The 24,982-nt window shown below is 36.3% G+C and overlaps 2 protein-coding genes across 3 annotated transcripts in view; both read left to right on the forward strand.

Moving 5' to 3' along the window:
• Positions 1-960: 960 nt before the first annotated feature.
• LOC120336713 (uncharacterized) lies at positions 961-13,716 on the forward strand. The gene is made up of 14 exons (XM_039404447.2): positions 961-1,158; positions 3,898-4,059; positions 4,619-5,325; positions 6,286-6,867; positions 7,440-7,631; positions 8,357-8,461; positions 9,376-9,570; positions 9,918-10,032; positions 10,396-10,488; positions 10,835-10,997; positions 11,685-11,805; positions 12,210-12,288; positions 12,516-12,687; positions 13,062-13,716. The coding sequence occupies exons 1-14, from the start codon at positions 1,128-1,130 to the stop codon at positions 13,465-13,467; spliced, it is 3,123 nt and encodes a 1,040-aa protein (XP_039260381.2). The 5' UTR covers positions 961-1,127; the 3' UTR covers positions 13,468-13,716.
• Positions 13,717-17,468: 3,752 nt separating this feature from the next.
• LOC120336727 (alpha-2-macroglobulin receptor-associated protein-like) overlaps positions 17,469-24,982 on the forward strand; it is a 34,271-nt gene continuing 26,757 nt past the window's right edge. For both annotated transcript variants that reach the window (XM_078109877.1, XM_039404483.2), the window contains exons 1-6: positions 17,469-17,733; positions 18,185-18,329; positions 18,872-18,963; positions 20,033-20,183; positions 23,194-23,334; positions 24,112-24,256. In XM_078109877.1, coding sequence (XP_077966003.1) covers positions 17,578-17,733; positions 18,185-18,329; positions 18,872-18,963; positions 20,033-20,183; positions 23,194-23,334; positions 24,112-24,256 — 830 coding nt within the window. In that variant the 5' untranslated portion in view covers positions 17,469-17,577. The remainder of the gene's footprint in view (positions 17,734-18,184; positions 18,330-18,871; positions 18,964-20,032; positions 20,184-23,193; positions 23,335-24,111; positions 24,257-24,982) is intronic.

A 24,982-nucleotide genomic window follows, 5' to 3' on the forward strand; every position in this document is an offset into this window, starting at 1 on the left:
AAAACTCGACACATGTTTCTCGCACGAATGTCTGATGGTATCGTCTACTCTGTAATGGAGACACATTTCAATTTAATAACAACAATTCAATTGAATTGGACCAACAAAGCAACGAGATTTTGTTGCTTTTAAGCACAAGGTTGTGTTGAAAACGTCTGTCTGAAAGGACACGGTCGGGCGCCTGGATAAAGCAGGTAATTACAACATAGTCGAACCGGTTCTAGTCGTGTGTAACGTTCTGGATATGCTATATCTCCGCCTAAGCTTAGGCTCTAGCTGACATAAAAATTGCTTAGTAAAGCTATTTGTCGAAAATAGTTTCGACCTATTCAAAAATTTACGATTTCAATAGAAGGCAGTTACGTCATGCGCATATGTGAATTGAAAATTCATATCTAGAAAGCGTTTCTGCGAGATATTAAAACAGAACATTGATTCAGAAATAGCGCATGATTGCCACCAAGTATATTTATGTCGAAGATAAGTGAAGCACAACCGGTGTATAGCAAAACGATTTAGTTTGCTGAAGTTTCGAATTTCTATTTAGAAAAACTTCATCAGGGCATGATATGAAGAGTACACTATCGTATGTATATATAAAAAAGGAAAATGAATTTCAATTTCCTTTTTCAATTTTTTACCGTGTTAATTTTTATTTTTGTTTTTCTACTTCATATATATATATATATACGATAGTGTACTCTTCATTTCATTTTCTGAATATAAATTCGAAACGTCGGCAAAATAAATCGTTTTGCTATACACCGGTTGTGCTTCGCTTATCTTCGACATTATTTAGGAAGTTCAGGGATAGGTTGTCTTCTAATATCATCAATATTCAACCTGGTGATAGGTTGAACATTGGCCGAACATGGCCCTAAATTGAATGTGTGTAAATTTTTTATTCCGCGTGAGTAATATAAATGAATACAGAATAGGGAAGCGTTGACATGGTCATATTATTAAAACATCTTTTCATTTAGCGCAGTGTTAGCCTCACAAGATTTAGGCCTTGGGGCTATTGAAAAACTGAATATAGTAACGAGAGTCAAACCTATTTTAGAAATGAACATGTAGATAAACGTACCCGTTGCTGTATATAGTGAGAAAGCTCTATAATTGCATCTATGGCGATACAAAAGGACGTCGATCCCCGAGGTAAGAATGAATACTTTTATATTAAAAATGAAAAAACGAATAGTCTTTATTCCTAACAACTCTAAACCAGAGCTCTTAGCTAAATATGATCATTCGATAGTTATGCTCAACCATCACTTTGAGGGACTAACAGAGGTCGGAACACCCGGCATGGTTTATGCTCACAAATATCAATTGGGGAATACAAAAGCAATATTCTGACACTGGTGACTTGACCAATTTTATGTTGTCCACTGGTAAACCTTCAGTCAACAGAACCAGTTGAATGTTGGAAGCGGATATGAAATATCGCTATTTATAGACGGTGAAACCAACTCGATATATTACAGTAATTTATTCATTATATATATAAGGATTGTTATGCAAACTGTAGTTATTTAAAAAAAAAAATTGACTAGACGATTTCTATTGCATTAGAATGGAAGAAGTTAGTTAGGAAGATTTTTAGTCACTCATCTCAAATTTTACAGGGTTTCATATCGCCTCGGCATATACCCTTGTATAATATTCGGCACAATTGTTTCTTTGTAAATCAAATGTAATTCGATAAAATTCTTTTAGAATTTGACTGAAATTGGTTGATGTCGTCATGGCCTTATTAGTCATTTCATTTTCTTCGAATTTCAGCATTGCTTCCTTATTTGACTTTCGAAGCCAATAAAGGAAATAATATCCCGGAAAGATATGCTGTATAGTAATTCACGGGTAGGCAAGGTTTTCGAACCAGGAGACAAAAATTTAACTCATCATGACTGGCGGGCCATGTAAGTGTAACGTGAAAGTTACATTTTATGAACAACATTTACAGTGTTACAAAAGCAAATAGGAAAAAACAATAATCCTCGTGCAAAGACTAAATTTAATCGCAATCTGCTGGGTTATTTTTTATCTAAAACATCAAAATTTGGGTATAGTTTGGTTGTGGCAGCATCAGGCGGGCCAGATTGAATTACTCAATGGACTATAGACTGTATAACGGACACGATGTGGTTAAGCGCATTAGGAATTTTATATTCAGTATATATTTGAGAAAACTCATTGATAACATCGTGCTGAATAAATTTCAAATATTGTGAGTTTACTTGAAGTACTTTCAAAAACATGTGACCGGTATTTGCGTTGGTGTCAAGTGGCGAAGATCGGAGTGTCGTAAAGCTAAAGCGAAAGGCGAGATATTTATGCTTTTTTGAAAAGAATGCTGGCACATTGTTTCAAATATTGTTGTGGTTGTTTTCATGAATAAAAATCTTTTTATTGTGCGATGTGTTCTCATTGTCATTGTGACAACTGATACTCCAGATATTTTATAACCTATGCCATTCTTTTCCCATTTGTTCTACGAGATTTTCTCAAATCATTATTTCATTAATATTGATCCATGCAAGGCCACGAAAACTTTCATGTACGATCAAGAAACTCATTCAAGTACGTTACCAATATCATGAAGATATGTTTCAGAGATAAATGAAACCTCCAATCCCATAGGCCACCTTGAAATTCTTTTCTCCTAAGGAAGATAAAATGAATTAATAATTATTCAATTTGAAGAAAGAAAACCGTTTCACCTGCCGTTTCAAAGCATGTGATCGTATCTGTTTAATTATTTCACTGTTCTGAATATGACATCGTAAATATGAATAATCGTAAGCCGATACAAGTGCCACTTCATATGAAAAATTATTCTTGTTTTCGGTACTTTTGACGCCCCCGCTGTCAAAAATTCCCTCGAGGCTCGAAGTGGCCACGAAATGTTCCGCATCGCCACAAGATTAGATCACATGCGTAGCGAGAAAATACTTCTTAAAAAAACGATTAAATTATATTTAAATTTCGTTGTTAACTTTTCACTATATAACAAGAATCATGAACAAAATAAATCGGGCTTCGGGAAATACAATTGCCGAATATAAAAAGGATGACAGTGGAAGGGACTCAAATAACGTTGCTCTAAGGTTTATTTAAAAATTTAGGTTGAGTCTTCAGGAAATTATACCACGAAACGCGAATCCGGTGACGTCTAAGAAATGGCCGAGGCTGATGTCTATCTAGTTGCCATTTTCGTAATGAGAATATCCTTCTATGGATGTCCATTTTTCAAGAGATATATATATATATTTTTTTTTTTTGAAAAGCGATTTTGCGGGGTTAGTTGGACATAACTTCGTACGTCTTTTCCAAAACTATTTTGCTCTATTCGTAGGCGATTCTTTGATAACCGGGCATGTTTAGCTTCCTATCAATCCTTTCCTAAACGAGCCAATCAAGATAGATTAGATTATGTGGTTGTATAGCTTGGCTAATTTTGACGGCGAGGTAAGTCTGTAGAGAACTTTTTTGAGAGATATTAGTGATTGCTTCTACCAAGTCTATAGCTTATTTTGAGTGCGACTCAAAATTTTTTCACTGGATCTTGTCTGACTACAATCCGACCAGGGGAGTAGCCAGGAGTTTTCAAGGGGGGGGGGGGGGGGGGGGGAGTGGGTCTAAAGTTTCCAATTTCCAAGTTAGATATTAACTTGGTCCGTTGATTGGTTTTCAAGATTCTCGATGGCCTTAAAAGCGTTTCAAGTTACAAAAATTGCGATGTATTATACCGAAAAATAACTCTAATAATCCCTCCATGGGATCTGATCCTTACTCTAAGATTCATGTTTCTATGAAATGCTGATGGCAATCTAAATTCAAAGTAAATTTTCTGTTTTACGGACAATTTACGGTATAAGTTATTTTTTTGAACAGGATTTCTTCTGAACGATTACGATATCGGCGTCGACCATCTTGGGGAGTCAACATTCGCAGATGCTATAGCGGAAAGTATACATCAAGTCGAATCTCCTATAACCATCGGTCTATTTGCGAAATGGGGAAGTGGAAAATCATTCTTATTGCGACATCTCGAAAGTAAGCGGAGTATTACAATATCATACAAGTGCACTATTCAAACGTGAATTTTTCGCTTACTCCAGCGTTAATGTGAAAATATAAAAAGGGCGATAAATGGAAAACAAATTTCCATATTTTTTCCAAGATGTGAGCTTTACGCTATGAGATACCATGTTTGCGATGGTCATGCGTAATACACAAATGTAAGTGGGGTCATGTATCGATATCCCTTTCATATCAACGTAATATAACAGTTTATTTTTTCTGATATAATCTTGTACTTATTGTTATCGACTCTCCTGACTTTTTTAAATTTCAAGTTTCATTGTGGCCAGTTATGAAGTTCTTTCTGTGACAATGAATTACAGTATATGGATTTTGTTGCATAAGATGATAATCCTCACAACATTTAGAAAAAAATAGATGCTCCAGAAGTATGCGCACCAAGATGTCACACAACGTGAATCATAACCGGTACACACATACTATGTTCAGGTTGTGCGCCATCTTGGTGCGCATACTCCTGGAGGTCGAAAAAATAATTAGAGAATTAACTAATTTGTTCAACTTCCTGCAGGCATTTTAAAAAGATATCAAAGACAAAGTATCGTAGACGAAAAGAAAAAGAAACGATATCCCGAGGATGGGAAAGTGAAATGTTCAACCATATTGTCCGCCATGATATGGCTGTTCTGCATTCTAGCGGCATTTTTCTTCATACTGTTCACTGTGTTATCAGCCGCTAAGCCTGAATTGGTAGCCACAATATTGGGAATTGAAAATTTACTCTCACGAAATTATGAAACAGTCACAACCCCTGCTGTAAACTCTACAACGGCAAATCCTGCTGAGGTAGTACCTCCACACTATTTACAAACTTTGAAAATAATCGGACTTGTGCTGATTCCTATTGAAACTTCAATTGTATTTCTCGTTGCTTGCTGTGGAAAAAGCTGGCTTTCCTTTCATTACTACGGGAGTTGTAGACTATTAACCTATGGCGCTTTCACAAAACTTCCGGTGCGAAAAACGAACACAGATATCGTAGAAGATCCTGGACAAGAACCGGCACACGTACTCAAACATATTCGTCCCGAAGATAGAAGACTAGTGATGGCTGCCTCAGAATCTGAAGTGTTTTCAAGGCGGTATATCTTCGTCGACTTCAAAGCTTGGGAATACGCTGGTAGCGATACGTTATGGGCGGGAATAATCACCAACATAACTGACGCCATTGAAGCAGAGTTCGGAATTATAACGGCGAGAATGTTTAGAATGCTTACGGTAAGTTCCAAAGGCGGGCCAACAAGAAAGCTCAGGGGTAACGCAACATGCTGAGCGTTAGAAATACGCTTGCCATCGCACCTCTGATTACCATGCACGGGTTCACATTTTCGAATCCTATGGGGGGATGATCACGTGCGTGGGGATTTCTGGACGCTTTTCTGTCGTTAGGTGGTCCATGGAACAACTAGGTGTTTAAGGCTTCCTTCACCAGGTTCATGCTAAGTATTCCTATACCCGATATAAACTGGTAACCGGACGAGGGACCGTGGTACGCCATGTGACTAAGCCAAGTTATCGTCTTCCTCCCACCGCGGGATAAATATTAAATATCTTATCCTACAATGAAGACAGCCTTATTCTGTGTCTGACTTTTATCGATTGCAGTCAGTATATTTCAGAACAAGGACATTGCCCTAATATGTGCGGCATGTGTGGTTAATTGAAAACTTGGCTGAATCGGCAGTCGTTTTTATTCTATTCGGTTAAGCGAAACCATAATGCAATATCGCAGATGCTCGAAAAACCTTGTTCAATAGTTTAATCGTCTTCTATTGTCTGAACTGTATGAACTGTAAATACATATAAAAGCAAACTTAGTGCCGTGTTTCTCCGAAAATAAAGCAGGGTATCATTACATTTTTTTCTTTTTTTCCAAAAATAACACTATGGCCTATTTTTGGGGAATGTCTTTTATTTTAATTTATCAAAAAAAAAAATACAAAGTAGAAGATTGCGAGATTCTTAAATATAAAAAATATGAAAACCAATATTCATTAACTCATTAATAACAGGTTTTTATACAAAATAAATTTAGCGTGTAGCATGTATAATAATAGTGGCGAATCTAATAGGTATTTGAGCATATTTTAAACGATATGTGTATATACAGTGTATACTGGTTGGATAGGCCAATATGTGTAATTATACTTTATTTTATTTTTAATTTCGTGATTTTAGATCGAAGAAATTCCCAAAAACGTGTTGGAGACTGGAAACAGGATTCTTTATGTCAAACTTGGCAACGGGTCTAATATAGATGAAGTTTTAGACATGATGAAACAATACGGTGTGGTGGAAGACTGCGTAAGAATTGCCGGCCGCCCGGGGCAGAAATATTGGAAAGTAACTTACTCAAGTGAAGGCGAACTCCGGGTAGCAAAAGAATGTTTGAAAATAGAAGGATTGGAGGCTACTGATGTCGATCCGACGGTGGGTGCAAGCACGCCTCCAAATTATCGTCGCAACAAGCAGGGTTGGGAAAGTAAACGAAAGTTACTCAAAAAACGAGACGATGTTGAATTGAAAACTTTCAAAACTAACTCAGAGAACAAAGAGAATGACCGCGATATTATTGAACGATTTACGCTTCCTCCCAAAACCTGTTGCTGTAATCGATTTTGTTCCCACTTTTTGAAATATCCCATTAAGCTCTGTGGCTTACCTCGTCTTGTTTGGTGGATTCTGATTGTTGTTTGCAGCATTTTGATTCCAGTTACTGCTTACATTATGGCAGATTATCTTCAATTAGATGTCTATAGGGTAAGTGATTTTGTGGAAAAGTTATTTGTGGACACGAATGAACCTATATATCGTTATATTGTTGATCATCGTTGTTAGTATTTTTTTTTCTTCTTATCATTGTAAAAATATCGCTTTCCTGATAACTACTGAACCAATTGCTATAAATTTTCAGTGGTTGAAGAAGTGGCATTTTTCGCTAGAAGGCTAATACTTTCATTTATTTCAAAAATTTTTATTGGCTCTTGCCTATGGTATTTGTTTTTTTATGTGCCATAACGTCATTATAAATTGCGCATCTTATGGCAGTTACGTTTGCATGCTGTACGACGTACGTTTTGGACTCCGTGTCCATACATTTGAGCATCGCTTCCTTTTTGATTATAAAAACGTAAATACATTATTTAGATGGCCTGGGATTTGAACCTGCTTTCTGTATCTTGCGATGCTAAAATAGCTTTCCAACCGTTTCGTCCGTCCGTTACGTACATATTTTGTGCTCAAAAACACGTAGTCCAACAGGGCTTTTAATATAAATCGGACGACATGGCTTTGAGCAAACCCACATTTATAATATACAACACTATTTGCAGACCTTTCGTATTGTACCGGTGATGGGTCAGATTCTTCTCTGGATGCCTGCTGGAATCGCGGTTATCTCCGTGGTTTTCAGATTCATATGGGCGATGTGTCACTCACAACGAAAAAGGATTAATGAAGCGCTGGATGGAACTAAAACCAAAATGGCGGAGCAACTTGGGTTCATGAATAAAGTTAAAACAGAGGTATGTTTATAGATATAATTAGTAGATTTATTATGCGCTAATATAAAGATGATTTTGTGGATTGTGTGACCTGTGACATTTTTGTATGCAACAGGTTCAGCTGTAAACAGAGGGAGTAATATATACACAGTGGCGTATCTATAGGGAGTGACGGCCATGGCTCGTGCCTTCGACAGGGGCGCAAAAACGGCGAAAAGTACTAATCGTAAAATGTTTCAATAAAATAATTTCGAATTGAAAATAACTGAAACTCGTATTTCACTCGAATGATAACGTACAGGTATCGCATTCCTATAGCAGTCATTATGAATTGTCAACCAATAGGAAGAGGCGCATTTTTAAATTTTGCCATATAGGCGCCATTTTACGTAGATACGCCACTGCATGTACATATGTTTATGTTTAGTAGATTTACTGTGTGCAAATATCGATATTTTTTGTGGCTTTTGTGACCTTACTTGACGTTGCTAAAAGTCGTATTGTCGTATGTAACAGTTTTTTATGTTTTTCTGTAAAATTTTTTAATGGTTTAGTGTTCGACTTTTTTCTCCCGTATTAATTACTGTTAGACGAGTGTCGCTGCTGCTCGTTAACCAGTTTTGGTTTTTCGCCTCTTTTCATCTTGAAATGCCATATTCACGTTCGTTATATGAAGCGTATTTCAGTGTGCTAAAAATTAAAGCACTGATGACGGATTGTTTTTCAACATCAAATATATTTTCCAGGTGGAAGTAATCACCAAATTAATTCAATGTGCTCGTTTCACACACCAAAAAGATTACAAGATTGTCATAACGATCGATGACTTGGATCGTGTGCCTTTGAAAAAGGTATGATGTCATTGCTGAGCTCAGTGAAAACCAAAACTTTGTACTTTCGTTGGAACGTAATAATGCACATTTCAAAACGCGTTCAATGTTCAATATCTAGCCAGAATGATATTCAAGAGTGCGCAACCTTTATTAGAGGAGGGCCAGATACAAATAACTCGGCGAAACCGTGGACCGCATTCTCATATAACATAGGCTTTCTAGTAGTTGCACGCACAAAAAATTGGGTTATTGATCTTGTGACATGCAGAAGCACAAAAGGAATTAGAATTACTTGCACGCACTAGATTATTCTAAATTCAAAACTCGCTTCGCGCCGCACACATTCAAATTTTGCACTCCTACGTGGGCCGCACAATTTTTTCTTGTGTGCCGCATTTGGGCCGCAGATATATTGTGTTTTTTACTGTTAGTAGTTTCAAACTTTTAATGTCCACACTCATTCAAGGAGTTCGAGACATTCTTAATCAAACCGAATTTTCTTCTTCGATACATAGTGCCTACATGTGCCAAATAAATATCCTTGGTTCCAAGCAAAAACTTGTTTAAAATATCAACGGTTATGTAGGTAGATAAACATATGGCTCGGTGGTGCATCGAGGTAAGCGTTAGGAATACGCTCGCCACCGCAGATCTGATTACCCTGCGTGGGTTCGTTGGAATCCCATGCGGGTATGGTTATGAGCGAGAGGGTTGCTAGACTCTTCGCCGCCGTAGGGTGGTTCACATAACCGCTGGTCGGTTATGGCTTCTTCCGCCATCAAGTCCATGCTTCCGAACACAAATAACTGGCTAACTAATACAACACCCGACATGGACTGGTAACCGGCCGTGGTTCGCCATATGATTGAGCCGTTTTATAGCCTTTCTCTCCCCGGGATAAATATGTAACTCCTGTCCTATCTTAATTGCAGGTACAAGCAGTTCTTGAAGCCGTCAGTATTTTACTCAGTGATAAATCTGCTCCGTTCATATGTTTGATTGCCGTAGACCCAAGAATTGTTGTCAAATGTATAGAGGAAGGAATGGGAGAAGTTCTCAAACAAGCTAAAGTTACAGGACATGAGTACCTGAAGAAGATTATAAATCTCCCGATATGCTTACCCGAAGTAAGTTTACCTTTTGTTGTTTCATGGTTGTCGCTATCCGATAACCAGTATTGGTTGCCCGTGCTTCTCTCCATCGCAAAATGACAATTAATTTCTTTTTGCATTATTTATTAACGAAGTGCATTTATGTTTGGTAAAACAATAAACTAAGTAATATATATAATTTAATGTGAACACGAAATCTATTTACGAAAATTCTACATCTCGGATTCACATCCCTTGAAAAAATTATTTCTTTACCCATAATTGTATTATCAGTTACAGCTTGTATATGGTCATGTTCGGAGCAAAAGACTAAGTAGGCATCGTATAGAAAAAAATTGCAAAAGTAAATCTTTTTTGTTAAGATTAGCGATTGTGACAAAAAGCGTTTTATTGCCGGACTCATAGATCAAGCTGATCGCACAATTTCATACAGAATAGAAGATGAACGAGCGAAAAAGCGAGCTGTTGGTTTTCGTAGTAAGACAAACAATACATTTTTATGAGTGACTACTGCTAGAATTTGGAAGTGGCCCGATTTTGTTTTCTATCAAACAATTGCAACGACACATAAAACAAATGTATTTTATCACCAACGCTAAAAAATTGAAGCATAGGGTTGATACAATGAGTTTTTAGAGGTAAAAGTAGGTACCATATCTGACGAAGTGTTTATATAAATTTTAAAATAGTCACTCACATTTGATTGTTTTTTAGCGCGAAGTCGATACAATTATTAAAATACACACATTTAGCTTTTAGTGGTAAAAGTAGGTGCCATATCTGGCGAAGTTTTAATATAAATTTTAAAAATATAAATCACATTTCAATATTTTTAAATAGATGGAAACATAACAGCGGTCGACAGCGCAGAGCCAATAGACACAACTGATAATTATATCCAAACAAACGAAGACCAGATCGATTCTAATCCAGGTGAAAGACTATTCCAACACTATCATTTATCGTTAAATGAAACGTCTCCTCGTCACATATCGAAACCAAAATGAAAGTTATCTAATATGATAACCATCTTAGCAGTGGCGTATCTAGGGTATGGTAGCCATGGTTCGTGTCATGTACGCCGTTTGAATAGGAACGCAAAAGGCGAAAAATTTGATTGTCAAATGTTTCAATAAAATAATTGAACCCTTTGTTTCTATTTAAATAATAACCTACAAGTATCTCAATTTAACAACAGCCATTAAAAATTGTCAGTCAACGATCAAGGGAGTGCATTCACTTGGAAACGAACTTTATAACAATTTAATTAATATTATAGATATCATCATACATGATGTAAAAAATTGTTCCAATCCGACCGACCATTCGGCCTATATAATTTCCGCCGTGGCATCAATAAGAGGAGTTGATGCAAGAAGACGAGGAGTTCCGTGCGAACCTATTGTGGAACTGGATCACAAAAGCTTTTTGTTTCATTGCAGGTGTGTATTTATGATTGTAAGGTAATTCTTGATCAAATACAACGCCATAATTTAGGCCATAATTTCTTTCCGATTTTCCTCATTTTAGTTCAATTACGATTTCGAGGACCGTCTGTGTTAGACAAGTGAATATACATCTGCCCATAAGCTCCGTCCCTTCACCCTACAACTTGATGTAAAGTAGACGAACAAAATTATTTACCTCCGTATTGGTACACACTTCTGGAGCGCCCAAATTTTAAACTAAATGTAACTGTTATCTGATAACTGTTGACAAATAACTGCGCCATATGACGACGGCGATGGTCATGATACATTTATTTAATCTCCGCTTGTAAAATGTTTTGCCCCTTTCCTATTTTGTTTTGTGTATTCACATCTTTAATTGATTTAAAAGTTATTGCCCGATTTTATGACGTGTTTGTTCATTTTACCGTGAGATTCACTGTTTCGGTGGTGAGCGCGTACTTTTGTACGTTTTTAACCTTTAACCTTTAAGTTATCATCTCCTTCTCGGTCACTCTGTTGCATTGTGTTCGTTACTGTTATGTTGTTTTTAAGTCAGAGCGAAGAGAATAAATTTGATTGATTGATTAAAACGTATCGTTGGCGGTATGTCGAATCATGATATATCATTAGATCAGTCTTAATTTTTAATTAGAACAACTTACCTATTTCTTTTTTTAGAAACTTTATTTTCAACGATGAAGACTTGCATAAACATTTACAGGGAAATCCTCGGAACATCAAACGTCTGTTTAATGTCATCTCTCTCACAGCTAGAATCATGAACTGTTTTCATAAAAAGGTAAGTGACAGCGTTTGAGCAGCATTGGATGATATTATGATTTTTCACGAGGGAATTTTCTGTTTCGCGTTCTTGTCCGTTAGCAGTAAAATGCTACCTCAGATCAAAAAACGGCGTTCCAGAAGTATGTGTACCCATATGGAGGTAATTAATTTGTTTCGCCTACTTTACATCAAATTGTGTAAGGGGACTGAAGCCTATGGGCAGGGGGTATATTCACTTTGTCACACAGACAGTCCCCGAACTCGTAATAAACTAAAATAAGGAAAATCAGAATAAAATTTTGGCCTAACCTTAACCTGGTGCACACACTATGGGAGTATCCGGAAATCTGATAAAATGCCAAATATTTCTGTGCTGGTAATTTTTATTGAATATGTAATTTCTTGTATTTTTTATAACAGGAAAAGCGTACAAGATTTATTCATTCACATATCAACGATAACACTCATAATGGACCTTTTCTTGATGACAACCGACTCGGTAAATCTGAAATTTTATTTGTGATTTAGACTAGACGCAGAAGCTGAAATTCTGAGCAATATTTACTATTGGTGTGGTATAGTCTGTTTTATTGATTGCAGATGGTTTGACGGTTTATTAGTGGATCACCCATGGGAAACGTAATAAAAAAATATCCTACTCGAAGTTATTTTTAAAACTTATTTATTATACTATATATAATTTGAGAGTTTTTTGTTTCAATCTAGTTCGCACTCAACAAGGTGCGGAGGACTTAGTTCGTTGGATTGTACTTGCTGACCAATGGCCGTACAGAACAAGTTATATCTTGCAAGTTATTGAAGATGCAGATCAACGAGGAAGTGCTGGAATTGAGCAAGAAAAGATACCAGATGATTGGACGATTTTTGAGATATTCCAGTAAGATCTTAGTATTTCATCAACAATTATTAATTTTGATACTATTACAAAAACATTTATGAATGGGCATTTCCATTGATATGATAAAACGTAAAGTAGTATTTGTCAGATTTCTATAATGGTTCAGGAGTATTCCAAAATTTGCATTTTTCTTCTGATTCGTTATATACTTTTGAATAAAGCTCATAGTTATTTGATATAACTGAAAAATACTTCGAATAATGGGGTAAGACAAATAATCATGATTTGTTTTTGGCTTCATACTATGGAACGAAATAGAGGAATACAGAATGTCTGTCGCTGCTCAATTTCTTCTATTTGTAAGAATGTTTTGTTTTATATTTGACTCAAATTTATTCCATTTTTTCTATTAGAAACAAAGTGCAAAATGAATACGAAAAAGGTGAATCGTTGTTAAGTCTCGATGGTGACCCGGATATATTCTACAGTTACATTCAATTGCTCGGGGATTGCGGCTTCACAAAATCAAGGATCCAACGTCTTGAAAGATACACTGTCAATTTGGATTATAGCTTACGACATACAATAGCATTCTATCGAGACTTGTCTTGCATGAACCCAAATGAAAGTAAAACGCCTGTTCAACCAGACGATGACAACGAAAAAGAAAATAAAAATGCAGCGACTAAAAATGCAACTAAGGTTGTTGTAGAAGCGAGGCCGGAAGACCCTCAAGTAGCTGAAACGAGTTTTCTGCGACTGGACAAACAAAGCGATGATCGTAGACTTTCCTTGCCTGCAATGTTAGAACATTGCTAAAATAATATTGCATTTATTTTTTACTAATTTTGAATATATTTTTAAGATTTATCTTCCCTATTGCATTTTAGATTGTTAGATTTTAGTTTATTTTTTTCGGTTTTCAAATAACTCCGTCCAATGTTCCAATTCTTCAGTATCAAACAATTTAGCTTTCAAGAATAACGTGCAAATTATCGTGACTCCTGCCGTGACCAAGAGAGACAGGCTGTTCATAGAAAGTTAGTTTTCTGAAAATACAGATTCGTCATGAAAGAAACCGAAATTAAAAAGAATTGACTTTCCGATCGTGTTTTATGATATATACGTGTTTCATGATTTCAAATCTTTGGACCCTGGGTCGCTGATCATCTTCGACTCGACTCCTATCAAGTGTTAGAATGCAAAGACGAGTCAATTCACTGTTATGGCGAGTCGCAAGTCAAGCTTTTTTAAATCACTAGTCACAGTAGATTTCGTGAAAACAGCGAAAGGGATATTCAGTCACATTTACATCAAGAATTGAAAAGTTTCATCTCGTGTTAAACCGAAGATATTTTGAGTATCAAAACAGAAGTTGAATTACCAACCGTGCAACCATTTACCTCAGATAAGCACAGCAACAAACTATTGAAATTTTGATTTTTGTCCACATTAATCGATTTCCTTTTGCTTGTTTCAAAAACTCGCGGAAATATTTAAAAAGAAAGTCTTTCTAGTTGTTAGTGCGAGTCCGAGCTATTTCGTTTAGATCAGAGCCCAGGGGTGTGCAACATTCTCTATCGGTAGGCCGTATAAATTTAGGTTTACCATACGTCCCGCTTTAGGCGGAACAGTCCCGCTTTTTAGCGTCTTGTCCCGCCGTCCCGACAAGTCAGCCAAAAGTCCCGCTTTTGCGTTCAGCCATCCAGCATAATACTCGAACATGTTCTCGTTACTGTTGTTTCTGTGAAGCGCAGCGCTAGCCTACTTACTGAAGGCGATTGCGTTTGTTTCCTGCTGATTCCCATTGATAGCAGACGTATCGCATGTAAAACCATTACTAATTAGTCTAAATTCGAATTATTTGTACCGATATCGTTAACGTCAATTTCTTTATATTTTTCGAACTGAATCCGATATTCGTACAGAGAATATGCGCATGAAAGTTCGGTAACAATATGGTCAATAAAGACAGCCGGGACAGCTCTAAATGTAGGCGGTGGTGGGATTCAGCCGGTTCGCACCGGTTCTATAGAACCGTCTCACGGAATTTAATGAGATCAGCGGACCGGTTAGCATTGCTAAAAAACATGAAACAGAGCCGGCCGAAAAATATGAATTTTGTGATGGAACCAGCTGACAAAAAATTTGAATCCTACCACTGAATGTAGGCCTATGTAGTAAAATCGGAAAATGTGAAGTTACAAAATCTTAGCTAAGGGGTCGTTGTCTTTTGAGGCGTCCCGCTTTGAAGTCACAAAAATATGGTAACCCTACGTATAATCAACTTCAGCCAACTAGCTGGGCCATACAAAAAATAGTATTTCAATGTACATTGGCAACATACAGAGCGCCGCGGGAAAGGCAAGAAAAGAGAATGCGGCCATCGCTTAGTCATAATAAATGCACCGGGCAAAACAACGAAATATTTAACGTAGCGACTAGAGCAAAAAATCTTCAAGTATTTTTATCCATGCAAGCGGCTTTTCTTAGACATAAACTGTCGGAATAGAATTTTATGCTTAGATTGGGGGTTGTTGACAAGGGCCACACCACATGGCTTTGCGGGCCGGGTTGTTGACCACGGGCCGCCTATTGCACACCCTGGTTTGGATGAACGGAGTCTTTGTGAAAAGGTTACCACAACACTGGTTTGGCATGTACAAAGAAAACCTCCGCATATATATGTAATAAATAAATCTTTTATCGCAAAATTAAATTTCGAAAAATTTATGACGCTTCTCACCAACAGTGGCGTAAATAGGGTGTGGCAGCCACGGCTCGTGCCATGGGCGCCGTTTAAACAGGGGCGCGAAACGGCGGAAAATATCAATAATAAAACGTTTCAATGAATAATTTCAAATTGGGAACAACTGAATCTTGTATTTTTTCCTCAAATAATAACGTAGAAGTTTCCTAGTTCATTAACAATCAATATAAATTATCAAACAACTATCAAGGGAGCGCATTCTTAGACTTTGCCATCGGCGCTATTTTAAGTAGATACGCCACTGCTCACCAACATAAAAAAGCCCAGCAAGAACGTGGATTTAAATTAGTTGGAAGAATACTAGCTGTTGTAAATCCCACCGATCGGAGAAGGTAAAATATTTAGAAATTTTAGAACAGTAAACAGCCCTAATGAATTTATCTAGTTTTGAATAACTCAAAACAAAAATGTGATGTGAACGACTCAATTAGGTATTTCCGCAGAAATGTGCACATGGGTCGATTTGTTATTAATATGTTGTTTTTCTTTTCCTTGTTTGTATTTTTCTTCGTGATGTTTTGAACAAAGTTTCATTCCGGTTGGTTTAGGTAGGAACTCCACCACGTTCCGATCGTTGTTCCGTTATGGCTTTCGTGTCCATATATTTGGGCATCAATCTCTTGCTTCACAACAAATTTTTGTGTGGCTTAATTTATGCAGTTGTGGTGTCTTCTTCGCTAGCCTCTTGCACAACCAGCGAAATCCTGCTGCCCGAATAAAACATGGCATTAAAAGTGAACTACAATGAAACGCAGCACTTCGAGAGAATCACGACAAAAACATGATATCTATATACGTAAATAACAATTAAGTTTCTGAATATAAAAAATAAAACTTCGGCACAAAATTCAAACATGGTCGGCCTTGATGGTTAAAAAATTAGCATGCATGAATAGTCCAATATTCTATGCAATCGAACAAGTAAATGATGCAAAAAATTCATGAGTGTACAGTGTACTAACGAAATGCTTTTATTGTTATTAATCCGGCAATTTTGCGTCACGATTCCGATACCCATAGCGGTTACTAATATGTTAGTTGCAAGACTTGTAGGTTTAAGGATAGATCGGAGGGGTCGCGTCCAGCATAGTGCATAGATAAAGAGATGTTACATAACATAGATCTGCAGATGTTAGTGTACCGGTACGGTACCGGTACATTACTGCATTAGATGTTACCGATACATGCATTGTCTGTGCGTCCAGGGTACCGGTACCGTAATTACGATTTTCCGCTACAACAACTCGCGTCTGACAGTTCAGTGGAAGCGAAAATAGATTGAAAAAATATAGTCGATACCGGTACTCTGGTACTGGTAAAGTTAGTCCAGTGTAGTCTGGACTGTGAAGGTACCGTACCGGTACGGTGCTGTAAAGGGATTTGGATACGGTGAACCGTTTACTCATAAAAGTGTAAAACAACAGGGCAACTCGTTTACATCGCAAATAATGGGGTCTCCCTAAAACCAGGCACTTGCGATTTCAGGTACTTTGATATTTTTTTTATTTCTACCGTATGTCAGTAGGTATGTTATTGGGGTTTCCAATTTATTTGACCTAATAATTAGACTCTAAATAAATTTTTGCATCCTTATACAGTATCGAAGCAAGCTTGGAAAAGTCTTTTCATGTTTCATATTAATGTATTATTGATAATAGAACGCTGAATTTCTGGCATTACTGCCTTACAGCAATAAATGCTCAGAAATCTGAGAAATGTCTCATTTTCAAGCTCTCTGTATATCAAGCTCTTTAGTTTGAATATTTTTTATTGTACCAATCAGCCAATACTCGTAGGCTATTATTGTTTATTAGTTGACAAAACAATAAATCGCTACCAGATGAGCAGACTTTGCTTAACAGCATACGGATGAATAACAGAATAACACTACCATACTGCACTAGGGCTTATTTTTCAGAAATATGAAAACCGATATCCATTTACTTATAAATAACACACTTTTCTGTTTTTATTCAAAATACTGAAATAACTGCTGAGAACATGGATTATCAATCATTTAAAATGCGTAGGAGATTTGTTAAGTTCATATTTTTTCTTGTTATCTCAGTAATAAAATATAGTCTACATTCCTTTTATTACGGTATTATCTTGCAAAATAAAAAACGATTTGATTGATTGATTGAACTTGGAACTTAAAAATGCATAGAAGTATATGCATCATCTTTTGCGCACAATTTATCCTGTCAATTGCAGCTGGTGGAAGTAGAGATGGCAATGAAATACCAAATTCTGATGATAATATTCGAAAGTTTCGAAGTGGAAGAGTTAATCAAGTCTGGGAAAAAGCAGAAAAGGTTGGTTTGATTGTTTCTTACAGTTCTGCACCATCAAATTCAACTTCATTATGATTCTATCTCAGTCTCTGCAGTACGGCACACTTTACAGATCGAGCGACATTGTCTTGTTTCAGAGAATCCCATTTTCCCAATCCTTTCAGGACATCTGGACATTGTTGTCCCTCAATAACAGTGAAAATACAGTAACATGAAGTTAAACAATGGACTAAAAAGAAGCGCAATCTAAAAACGTCATCATTGAATTCCTCAGGAAAAAATAATGTGTTTGTTTTATTGAACCAAATGACAGGACATTCTTGAAATTGGAAACTGTGCCCAACTGCCCCATGGTAGTAATCATTGAAGCTTCACTGATCAGAATAATTCAATTTTAACATAAAAGTGTAAATGCTGCAATATCTCACTAATAGTTTGTGTTTTGTGATACTGATTTATTTTTTATCAATAGATGAAGCTTCCAGCACTGAAGATGACAGATTTGTACGCTGATTTGAAACACCATGATCGACTATTGATGGAACACAAACGAAATAAAGTTAATCAAGGTGAAGATGACGGTCTCAAAGAAGCAGAGCTCACTGATGCCCTCCATGGTGGGTTACATCTAACTAACTGTAAAGAGCTAATTTATCAAGGATTTTATATCACTTATTCAGTCATGCTTTGTATCATCTTGGAACATGGAATTATATTTTTGTTATGGTTTTGTATTTATATTTCACCAATGTTACAAACTTAAACTGAGATTATTTTGCATGAATGGCAAAATCAAATTATGGTGCGTGCTATTTAAAATATGTTCAAAATTACTGCCTGTTTTGACTATGAAATATAAATATACTACGGTATTTATTATGTCATGGTCATACAAATTCACTAAGATTAATAATCTTTGCAGTGCAAAACAATGCGATAAACTTTTTTTATTATTGTTGACCTTTACCAGAAGTTGAATACTTGAAAACCAAATGTGCCACATGATAATTGAACTAGGTAAATCATGTTTTTGACACAAAACATAGTTTGAATTGTTCTTCAAAACAGCAATTACGACTGTATCTAGTTATAAATTTTGCTTTCGGTGTGTGTCCTTGTCCCCGACTTGCATTTCATTCCTATCTATGTTAATTTTTAGAGATCATGCTGAAATATGGTCTGGCTGGAAAAAAGAGAATAAAACCACAACAGAAGCGGGAAAAAAAGTCTACAGATACCAGGTTTCTAGAGGTAATTGAAATAATTTTTGACTGGTCTTCCTAGTAAGAGCAATACTCCAATATGAGGCCATGAATCTCAGCTGTTTGAGTACTTTCTTTGAAGATCAGTGGGTAAGCATGATTGAATAAAGTGATTCGATAATACATAACAAAGTCTGTACTCCCGAAGTATGTGAACCAAGATGGCGGACACTGGAACGTAGTATGTGTACCAGGTTAGGGTTAGGCCATAATTTTATTCCAATTTTCCTTATTTTAGTTCTATTACGAGTTCGGGGACTAGCCAAATGACTCCCGTAGTATTGGTACCTGAAGTTAGAGCCTAACTCTGACCTGGTACATATACTACGTTGCGGTTTTCGCCATCTTGATTCACATACTTCGGGAGCACCAAAAAGTCTTTTGAGGAATTCAAATGAAACTCGAAATTTTGGATGAAATATCCGGTCATACAGGATGCAGAGAAAGTTTGAAAAAAACATAAGAGTAACAGCTTATTAGTGGCTCAAAGCATTTAAAACTGAATGGTCCATTGCATGCGGAGAAAAGCCATATTTACCCAACAAGAACAATAACCCCAGCAGCAAAAACAATTTTACAAAACATTACATAAGTCAACATTGTCTTGAACAAGAAAACAAAATAGCAGTAAAGCTATTCCAGTCAGTATGTTTCAATAATTTATTCTGGTAGTGGCACACTCAGGATGACACTAGTTCTGAAGACATGGGAAAAATACGCCCCGTGTGCCAAATCCGGCCCGCCTGATGCTGTCGAAAATTTCTTCTTTAAACTAATTCTACATGCACTACATTGTAAATCTGGTTTGCCAATCGCCACAACCAAATGAGAACCAAATTTTGATGTTTTAGCTAGAAAATAGCTCAAGGAATTTGTTGATTAGCGATTAATTTCAGTTTTGGCACGAGGCTTATTGTTGCCACTTTCACTTTTGAAACACTGTTCATAAACGGAACTTTTTATGTCACGCCAGTTTGGATGGGCAAAATTTTTGACCAAAACCTTGTTGGTCCAAAAACCTTGTCTTCACTAGTTCCTAAAATCTTTATATTCGTCAGGATCCCAAGTTGGATAAACTGTGGCAAACAGCAAACAAACATGGGAAGTTTACAGATGATGAACTAAAAAGTCTTCACATGGAGTTCATTCACCACAGAAAGAAAGTAGAAGAATACGAATTGTTAAAATCAGAAACTTCACAAACTGATGGTAAGCACGATTGACATCGAAGGAAATAAACCAGATATGAGGCCAGTGGCGCAACCAGCGGGGGGGTTACGGGGGTCGTGTCCCCCCCGTTTGAATTTCGTTTTTTTTTTATTATTGTTCTACGTTAAAACAACGTCGTTCCACAGTCATAACAATCCGGTGAAAACTTTTTTCCAGTGCTTTATCACCTCGACGTAATTTAACACCGCCCGACTTCAATCATACCTTTTTGCTGATAGTTACGTAATAATCGCTAACCCCGCGTATATGTTTGTATTCGAAAATGAGATATGTTATCTCAAAAAAGTAGAAATCGCGCGCTTTCGATGCGAATTGAAAGCGACAATAGCATAATGCTATCTCTCTCTCTCTTGTGACGAATACTCTCGTGCTTCATCATCTTGACGCAATGTAACGCCGCCCGTCTTCATGTTATAATAATGCAGTAGAAACTCTGAAAATCTGGATACGAAAATTATTTTCGGAAAAATATTGCTTCGAATAACCTAAGATTTTCTACATATGAAAGGCCGAAAACGCCGTAAACATCCTACCGCCCCCGTCCACGTTCTGATTTAAAAACATTCCACAATTATTTCATTTTTTATCGCAATCGAAAGCAGCCATGTGTGGCACGGCAATAACTAACAGTCGTCGTGAAAGGTTTTCAATAAACTCTGACTTGAAGTGCTTATAAGACGTCGAGGACGTTTTTGGTTGAAAATTTTTTACATTTGTTATCGTATATTTCAATTTAGTCAAGATATGTTGTGCGTCTCGGCAATAAACTTTAAAGCAAATCCTGTCCTAATTAATTGTTTTCATCCTCAGTTTCGATAGTTATCGAACTTAACGGGAAATTTTTTAATTTCTTGCAATCTATAAAATAGCTTCTAAATATTATTTGGTTTCTATCGGAGATTTTATCGTTATCCCGAGTCCTGACGTCGTTGATAACAATATCGTTCATTTTAAGTTGGAGGTATTGGTTTATAATCAAAAAATTATAACACATAACATGAAAAATGTAAATCAACGCCGACTCAAAAAGTAAAACACGTTTTTCCATCTTCATTCTCCATTATTGGCGGACGGAAATTTGGGAATCGGGTTTAACTAATTTGATTATGATGACGATGGTAAACAAAAGTACACAAACATACCATACCGTTCTTAGTTTTTAGTCGTTATTTCTCTGTCCTTTCTTCTTTCTATGTGCATATTAAGACCATAAAACGTGTTTTATTATTGAATTCTGCGCTGATTTGAATATTTCATGTCGGCTGTTATGTATTTTTGTTTGTAAATGAACACCGCTAACTTTAACTGAACTGATGTTGTTATCAATGCCGGATGCCGACGAAATCCGCGATAGATATTAAATACTATTTAAGAGCTATTTTATACGCGCTAAATTGGAAGAAATGAAAAAATTTCCTGTTATGTTCGGTCACTATCGAAACTGAGGATGAAAACAACTAATTAAGACACAATTTGCCGAGGTCGCCTAAACTAAGTTAAAATACCCGATAAGAAAATATTTTCAATCAAAAACAACCTCGAAGTCTTATAAGTTCTTCAAGTCGGCGTTTATCGAAATTCTTTCATGTCAGCTGTAATATATTGCCGAACCACACATGGACGACGACGCCTAGGATATGTGCGCCATATTTGGGATTATTATAAACACGAAAAAACAGTATTTGAAGTTTGCGATATTTGAATTTAAATTCGATTTGGACATCCCTGCATTAAATTAGTCAGTTTTTAGTTGTGTTTCCAAAAATTAGTTGTAAATCAATTATTTTAATTGTCATTATGTCTTCCGGTGAGCTTCAGTTTAGTTTAGAATTTTTCCGGGGTTAGGGTCGGGAAAAGGTCCATTCGCAAGAAGTGCATTTTGTTTTTAGTCTTGACGAATTCACCCAACGAGCAAGGCGCGGCACGAGGGAAACACTGGAATTTATTCAAGCCGTGTTTCACTATCCACGAGGCGCAAAGCGAGGAAAACGTTGAAAATAATTAACAGCTTTTCGTTAGCAATTCGCTGGAATGTAATGAACGGCGTTTTGCTACCCACGAGGTGCAAGACATAGCGAAGCGCCGTTAAGAACGAGTGCGAGGTAAGCGAAAGGCTGGGATTTAATCGACGGCGTTTTGCTACCCACGAGGTGCAAGACATAGCGAAGCGCCGTTAATGAACGAGTGCAAGGTAAGCGAAAGGCTGGGATTTAATCGATGGCGTTTCCCTTTTAACCATGAGCAATTTATCGTGGTCAGCGGGGCGACACCTAGTGGCGTTGCGACTTACGTCGTGGTTGCACTGTGTAAATTCCGGTCGGACCCCCCCGTTGAAAACGGCCTGGTTGCGCCACTGTATGAGGCACATTACTAATTCAATCCACCTAACCTTAGTCTTGTCAAAAAAGACAGAAAATTAATTTTATTTTGCTATGTTAAGGTTGAGCGCTAAGCCACTAACAAGAAAGTCTTTTGGTACGTGATAGCCGAATTAGCTGCTTCTCACATTTTAGATGGCCTTTCTGTTATGCTAATCTAACTAGTCTTATTTTGCTATTTTCAGTAATTATAAACTATTGCTTTCGATGTGCATATTTTTCAATTTTTGTTTCTAGCGAATTTCTCATTTAATTGATAACTTATTGGCTGGTGTTTTGAGTGTAGTTTAAATCTTGTTTGCAATGAACAGTAGAGCAGGGGCATGTGGCAAGATTTTGTGCAGCTACGGAATCCTATACCAGTTCAATAAAATATTTATAATTCAATGACAATCAAAATATATTTCTGATAGATTTATTTCGCCAGACCATGTTGCTGATCGCAATTTACTTATGTTCGAGTTATTCAATTATTTTATTTTTCTCCTGTTTAAACACATTTATCAAAGCCAAGTTTGAGTTTGAATTAAAAATAAATGGATAAATTATATTTCTGTACGGTTTGTGGTTTTGAATTAGTAATAATAAGTGCTACCTTAATTAACATTTAGACATGTCTGACAATGCTGTCGAAAAGCAAGTCAAAATAGAAGAAAATAATTTGAAGCGGGAAAAAATGACTGAAATTTTAGGAGACATAAAAGAAGGATATGAGAGGTTACATTTGAAAACAAAGCAAGGCACATTGGATGGTACAATATGATATTTTTCAACAGTAAATTGCAAAATAAACATTTCAACATTTGTGGAATGGTAGATCCTGGCAGTACCGTTAAATGTAAAAGTTTATGAGGTTTTGGTACCATTGTATGCTGCCTCTCGTAAATATTTGTTGTGATTGCCTTTGAAAAGGAGTTTAAACAGAAGGCAATAAGTTATTGTGTATTGAACTGAATTCTTGATTACCATCTACTTGGAACCCGAATTGGCCATTGCTATAAGGATGCTCAAACTGACTGCAGGTCCTTTCTCCTTGTTTACTTCCAACTTCGGATCCGTATGTATCCATTTCCACGAGGATACTCGAACAAGATGTTATTACAGTAATAAATAAATAATATTAACTTAATCTCTTTTCATGGAATGGCGAGTTTTTTTTTGTAAACTTCGGTTAGTCCACATTCTGACTTCTTTAGACAAAACAATTTGTTCTGATATTTTATTTTTATCACTCTCAATAATTTTATTTGACAGAAAAATAGACATTTTGAAAAAAGTTCAAATGTAAATATGATGCATAAATCACATGATCGGTTGTTACCGATAGTTTCATATCTAATAACTAACTAACAGTCTATAGTATGTAAACTGTTGATAAATTACGGTAGATATAAACTACAATTTTCTGTTTTTTAATCGATTTGTTTCAAGCAACATTAGAGGAATAGCAAATCGTTTTATTATGATTCTTCATTTTCAAAAATGTTTTTAACGTACTTCTGTAATAAAGCTAATGATTTCAATTGTAGGAGAATCTGTACCTTTTACTGAACCAAGAGTTGCTAATCTTTGGGAAGAAGCAATGAATGGAAATTTTACTGAACAAGAACTTGATTCTATAAAAGAAGAACTTCATCATTTTCAAACACGAATTCAAAAACATTTGTTTTTCAGGTGAATTTGATTAACTGTAAACTTGAGTTGAAAATTTCAGAGATATGTAATAGCAAACCTACATAGTATTTTGTCAGTTGTGGAAGTGATACTTTACACTATCCGCTATTGCTAAAGCAAATAGTTATTGCGAAATAGGACTATTTAGAAAATGAAATAATAATTTAATTTAGGTGAGAACTTTATGTTACAAATGATTGGATTTTTTATTCAAACTTTGAATTTGTCATAAAGATATCTGTATTCTTGACCCTGCTGTTGCATGTTCTCTTTGCCCCACCCTCTTGTAATTTGGTTAATCCAGTAGGAGTTATTGGACACAAAGTAGACCTATGGATCGTTTTGTTATTGCGTTTGTTGTTTATCTTCATGTTAGTATCTCTTTTTTTGTTCTTCTCATGGAAATTTCTTTTTAGCTACTGGACCAATTGCTTTGAAATTTTTATTGGGTGATTGGCTATTATTTGATGACATCATCAAAATTAAAAATTGTGTACCACTCTGTGTTCTACGTATATTTGAGCATCGCTCTCTGGTTTGTTTGAGGAAACTGAGCTATGCTTGAGGCCTCTGGAACAAACATCATTCTGATGTACAAAATTTGATCTGTGTATCATGTCTTCTTATTCACTGGATATTGGAATGTCCAGAGATTTTAGCTTAAGCGTATTTCTGATTATGAGCTGTTTAGTACATGTGCTCTCTGAATAGATGTTTGGAATTAGT

The sequence above is a fragment of the Styela clava genome, chromosome 2, assembly GCF_964204865.1.
Source record: "Styela clava chromosome 2, kaStyClav1.hap1.2, whole genome shotgun sequence".
NCBI classification, from domain to species: Eukaryota; Metazoa; Chordata; class Ascidiacea; order Stolidobranchia; family Styelidae; genus Styela; species Styela clava.

Coding starts and splice junctions, on each gene's coding strand:
- LOC120336713 (XM_039404447.2), top strand. CDS start 1,128: ATGGCGATACAAAAGGACGTCGATCCCCGAG. Junction 4,060..4,618: donor CTTATTGCGACATCTCGAAA/GTAAGCGGAGTA, acceptor AACTTCCTGCAG/GCATTTTAAAAAGATATCAA. Junction 12,688..13,061: donor ACGATTTTTGAGATATTCCA/GTAAGATCTTAG, acceptor TTTTTCTATTAG/AAACAAAGTGCAAAATGAAT.